This window comes from Cyanistes caeruleus, chromosome Z (genome assembly GCF_971803275.1).
Source record: "Cyanistes caeruleus chromosome Z, bCyaCae1.hap1.1, whole genome shotgun sequence".
NCBI classification, from domain to species: domain Eukaryota; kingdom Metazoa; phylum Chordata; class Aves; order Passeriformes; family Paridae; genus Cyanistes; species Cyanistes caeruleus.
In genome coordinates, this window is record NC_141732.1 from 70,008,713 (window position 1) to 70,014,712 (window position 6,000).

The 6,000-nt window shown below is 38.4% G+C and overlaps 1 protein-coding gene across 8 annotated transcripts in view; it reads left to right on the plus strand.

Annotated features, from left to right (window-relative positions):
- The window catches only part of LMBRD2 (LMBR1 domain containing 2), a 29,377-nt gene extending 23,587 nt beyond the window's left edge, over window positions 1–5,790 (plus strand). For all 8 annotated transcript variants that reach the window (XM_023944203.2, XM_086867685.1, XM_086867689.1 and 5 more), the window contains 2 exons: window positions 385–514; window positions 2,959–5,790. In XM_023944203.2, coding sequence (XP_023799971.1) covers window positions 385–514; window positions 2,959–3,019 — 191 coding nt within the window. In that variant the 3' untranslated portion in view covers window positions 3,020–5,790. The remainder of the gene's footprint in view (window positions 1–384; window positions 515–2,958) is intronic.
- The last annotated feature ends 210 nt before the right edge of the window (window positions 5,791–6,000 follow it).

Here is a 6,000-nt window from a genome sequence, read left to right on the forward strand (position 1 = left end):
GAGACTGATTTTTTTAAAAAACAAACAAGAGCAAACAAAAAGCCCTCCAAACAGCTTAGTTAAAGCAGGAACCTGGAAGGATGAATGGGTAATTTAAAAGTAATGCTTGCCTGTAGTTACTAATTTTTCTTGATTCTTTGCAAGGTAGATTGCAACCTTTTTGAGGGGCAAAAGTTGTAGTTGCATTTCTGTAGAGATACAAAATTGAGATACTACAGATTTGAGCAGGTTTGGTTTAATATTAAATCTACTCTAAATTACAGCATTTTTGCTTTGAATGAGATTGATTTGTTATTCTTATGGCTTTTTAAAATTTGATGTCTCCATACACTCCAGGCTGTTCACAAAGCAAATAAGTGTCTTTCATTCCTTTTACTTATTCAGCACTATCAAAGTATACCCGTTCAAATGGTAGGACTGAAAGAGATAGAATAGAACTCCTCCAGGACGCAGAACCTTTGGATTTTAATGCAGACTCTGTTAATGATGACCCCCTTGAATCGGACTCAGGAAGGTGAGGAATATTCTCTGTAATTTCCAGTTAAAAGTTTCTAATTTCTTCTGCATTCTGACCTATGACAGCTGTGTCAAATAGTTTCATAACAGGAGTTTTGTAAATGAAGTTTATAATTTTATCTTTTTTCCTTTCTTCCTTTTCCCCTATGATAAGGAAATAATTTAAAAACCTATTAAAATGTGAAGGTGTTCCAGATTTTTTAGAAATGTCAGAGTAAGGTTTGAGCTGGATATAATGTCATATATGGCATAATTTGGAAAATGTTGCATATAAAACTGGTGAATGACCTGCTTGTTAAGGAAACATCCCTGTGTGACCACTTATGGTCACACTTGTGCCACCCTAGACTTTAACTGCTGGGACTGAAGCCCTTTCACCACAGGCAGCTCCAGTGACCCAAGGGGTCCCCCTTTCACAGCCTACTCACCCCAGTGTCACAGTCAGAAAAGTCTCCTTTTCCAGCTCAACCACAGGTTTCCTGTGGTTGCATGTGTGCAGTGACAGCATAACAGCTTAAATTGGTGCCTCCAGAGAGGAAACCCAAACAAAAGAATCCCTGAGCTTTTACACCCTCACAGTCTGTGTGCACTGTAATCCAGGCTCTTCCAGATGAGCCCTTGACTCCTGCATGGTCTCCAGGTGCCCAGTTCCCCGGCTGGGCCAAAGGTCCCTCTGCCCCTCCTTAGTTGTTCATGGCACCTTGCCTGGGGCTCTGATTTCCTGCCATCCAGAGCACAGCCTGCAGCTGCACACCGAGCTACCAGGTCTAAGTGTATGCCTCAACAGACAGATGTACAATATAAGGTTTTCCCTAATTTCCTACAAAGCTCATCTGGAGAAAGCTCACTTGATTTCCCAGTATAAAATCCGTTATGAAAAGGCTGCAGGAAAGAAAACTGAATGTTACAGGATCTGCTGCAGGAATACAGCTGGGTATCAGATCTTGGAACTACTAAAGTAAATTAAAATCCAAACTTCCGGAACAGAGAGTACCAGACTGCACTGTGTAGCTCTGTCTGTAGTAGAGAATTTTGTGAATCTGTGGTTGTGACTGCAACACCAAATTACCTCAATTAGAGGGTACCTTGTGTAACTGCTAAGCTCTGCTCATATTTAAGAAACAAGCAATACATTGTATGGGGTTTTTTTGCGGAGGGTGGTTATGGTGTAGAACCACAAAATGACAAATAATGTAAAATTCACATGAAAAAAACTTACCATTCATTGTTTTTTAGCTAAAACTAGCTTGCCCAAACAAAAAAGGTCACAAAAAATCATTGTTTTAGTGGACTTCGATCTGTAAACTCAATAAAAAAATGCCAGCTCAGAAACAGGCAAAGAATACTGTTAAATGGCACTGCTGGGTTTCACAGGTAGATTCAGGCAACTGGTTTAGTCTCATGTCACCACATTTGAAAAGTTGGGGGTTTTTAAGCACAAAAGTTTAAAGAGGAACTAGCCTAGAATTTCTGTCAGCAGTTGGCTTCTGTGTAGTGTGAAAGGGATTGTCTTACTAAAAACATACTAAAAACAGTATGCATATGTAATTATTCTGGAGCAAATACAGAATAAAATTACATAATGAAAATTTCAAGCACATTTCTCCAGGCATCTACATGCTTTGCAAAGTGGAACATTCTAAACTTCTTTAAAAAGAAAACCAGGAGCTTCAAAGCTTACTTGAGCTTTGCCTAGTAACCTTCATTTCATTTCATGGAAGTAATAAATCAGGAGCAATTGCATGTGGAATTTCAATTAATTTAGAAGTAGCTTATGTAACATTGGTTTTTATAACTAGAGCTCCTGCAGTAAATAGAAAATTCTTGGACAGTAAGGGCAGTTAGGGCACCCGGTTCTGGCTTTGTGTTCATTCAGATTTTAGTAAATACTATAGCAAGGAGCTACATTGTGCTTATTTGTGCTTTTAAAATGTTTCTAAAATACATTTAAACAACAATTTTGTCAGACATTTGTCTTTTCCCACTAAGCAGGCAGACATTTGTTTTCATTATCTTTGATATTGTATTTCTTCTAAGAATACCCCATGAGGTATACTGTTAACACCCAAGCTATTTTATGGGTGCCATTGTTAGTTTGGTTTTATTGTATTTTGGGTTTTTGTTCATTTGTTAAGTTGTTGGTGTGGTAGGGATTTTTAAAAAAAAGTCCTGTTCAACCAAAACATCCAACTTTATTCCCTTGTTTTAGGAAACATAGTTCTTTAAGACTCCTAGTATTCATATAACTGTTTCTCTTGGTCTCATGAGGTTTAATTTCATGACTGTCTTTCAAATGCTCATGGAAACTAATTCAGTAGAACATCAAAGCCTGTAATTCACTACAGTTAAGAAGTAAGATTTCAATGAGAGTTAGATGATTTCATAGGTCTTTATTTTTCTATTTCCTGTGACACTTTTTCACTTTCACAATTGATTCTGCAGGTACCAGCCTGGTGGAAGATACCTGTCAATGTCTCGAAGCAAAATATTTGACGATGTCTAAGCTCCTCAAAGCTAAAGAATATTCAGTGGAAATCTAGCTCCTACTCATTGCTTGCAAAATACTGTATTTGTGATATATCACTGAAGCATCAAAGACTCTTTTAAAAAAAACCATGAAGGAACAACTCATTTGGAAATGCACGTGTATGATAACTTCATCACCTGTGATAGGAATATGCTTCTGCTAATGTAGATACTGTTGTGCATCAGTGTGGGCTTTTGTGTCATGACCAAAAGGAGAAAACTATTTGAAGTTAATAGATGGTAAACTCGTAAATATATCTAGGACTCAACATGAACAGTAACACTCTTAGTTTGGGGAAGAGATTTGTTTGGAATTTTTTATTTTAAGCAATGCTGTGAGAGCATATTGATGCATTCAAAGTGCGGTTTTACCAATTACTATAATAAACACTTGCTATAATTTTTCTGTTTGGGCTTTATGCCTAGTCAAAAGTCTGCTGAAGAAAAATAAGGCTTCTTTTGCCTTCAGTGGAATTTGAATCTGACCCTGTATAAGGAGAAAGCCTGGATGACAGGCTTTCTTCATAAAATCAGAAAATACAAGTTCCAGTATTTAGAGGGCTTCAAAGGAGATGGTGACTCCCTTTTTTACAAAGAATCACATGGAAAATACAAGATTTCATGGGCACAAGTTACCCCAGGTGAGATTCCAGTTGGACATAATTGGAAATTTTTGTACAGTTAGAACAATCAACCATTGAAATAATGTCTCCAGAGAAGTGGTAGATTCCTCCAACACTGAACACTTAAAGTTTGGCTGGGCAAGGTGTTAGGTTATCTTGTCTACACTATGCTTTTGCTAAGAAAGGGTGGACCATAAAATCATAGTCACAGAATGGCTTGGGTTGGAAAGAACCTTAAAGATCAGCTAATCTCAATTCCTCTGCTGTGGGCAGGGACACCTTCTAGACCAGGTTGCTCTGCCCTCCATCCAGCCTGGCCTTGAATACTCCCACAGATGGGACATCCACAAGTTCTGTGTGGCAACCTGTGCCTGTGCCTCACCATCCATAGAGTAATGAATCTTTTAAAGTACTTAATCTAAATCTGTCCTCTTCCAATTTTCACCCATTTCCCTTTGTCCTATCACTACACCTCGTGATGAAGAGTCCCTCTCCAGCTTCCCTGTAGGCACCTTCAAGCACTGGAAGGTTCCTGTAACATCTCCATACGGCCTTCTCTTCACCAGGCTGAACAGCCCCAACTTTCTCAGCCTGTCATAATCGAGGAAGGTGCTCCAGTTCTCTCACCAACCTGGTGGCCTCCTCTGTGCTTGCTCCAGCAGGTCCCTGTCCCTCCTGTGCAGGGACCCCAGCTCTGGATGCTCCAGCTGGGTCTCAGCAGAGCAGAGCAGAGGGGCAGAATCCCCTCCCTCCCCTGCTGCCCACGGGGCTCTGGATGCAGCCCAGGACACGTTTGGCTCCCTGGGCTGTGAGTGCCATGGCCAGGGCATGTCCAACCTCTCATGCCCTAGCCCTTCTGGGTAGGGCTGCTCTCCATTTGTTCTCTGCCCAGCTTGTAAGCTGTGCTGGGATTACAATGATGCAGGTGTAAGACCTTGCTCTTGCTTTGCACAGACCCACCTCTTAAGCCTGTCCAGATCCTTCTGCATGGCTTCCCTTCCTCCAGTGTCAACTGCACCACACAGCTTCATGTCAACTGATACTCCTAGAGGTTCCTTTCATCCTTTCATTCTATAATTCCATGAAATTCTTGGCATAAATTTTGGAGTGATGTGTATTGGTCAAGAAAGACTGTATTTTTTCTTTTCCAATATTATATTCAGATACAGAATTTTAGCATGTGTAAATAATTGAAAATCAATATGGACCTGAGTGTCACTGTCATATGAGCCTATGTGCAATAGAAAGAATACATTATTGAAGTTACAATGTCTGCTTAAGGTCTTTACAGATGTAATGATTCAAAATCTTGGCACACTAGTGTTTTTGTAACTGTAAAAGAAATACACTATGGAGTTAAATACTGAAATATGATAATTTGCACGCACCTCAGGCACGGCTTCAAACTGTAGAGTATTTCTTTAAAAGAAGGGAAATATGACTATGTAATGGTAAACACTTTCAATATCCCAGATACCCTGGTTGCATTATGTATCAGTTTTTATGGTGCCTGTATTTTGCAATAAGTTGTTGCAAAAAGAATAATACCTTGCCATTCAAAAATGCCAATTATTAACAGTGTAAAAAAGCTTCACATTAATTTCATTATTGTAGGCATATTTTAAAACTGTAGTTAGTTGAATGAATTTTCAAATGTAATCATAATGTAAAAGATGTGGTCAAATTCATGATAACTGGTAATTTGAATAATTTAAAATGTTGCTTTTTTCCAGTTTGCCTGAATTCTTCACCACTTGGGAGCTTTCTTATGTGCTTATTGCAAAGTTATGTTGAAAACTGAAAGAGAATGTTTATATCATAAATTCTTTATCATGCTTAAAAAACACATCCCTTAAAGCAGCTAGGAATGAGTTATTCTGAAAAGTAAGTTTTCATGAATGACGTATTTTATTAATTTTTGAAAATAGTCTGTGTTTTCTCAAGTAATTGTTAATGGGGATCTAACTCTACCTCCTGTGATTTTAGTATATGTGTTCTAACAGTAGTGGTATTTGTAATACATTGATCTGCCTGTTTTGAAACACTGAATTGTTACTATGAAGGAGAAAAAAAAAATCTTTATTTGTATAGAAATAATTATATTAATAAATTGGCAGACATACAATAGTTGTCAGTTTTGTTCTTAGGTGAATACAGTGAATGTCAGCCAAGCCCACAGGCATTCAAGCTCATGTAATTTCAAGATCACTCAAATTGAGGCCACTTTTTAGTGTGATTATTTTGTGTTTGTGAAAGCTTGCTCTAAATCTTAGGCTGGAATCTTTTCAGGGACTGGAAGGTGAGAAGGTGTGTCTCTCTTTATTCAGATATTTCT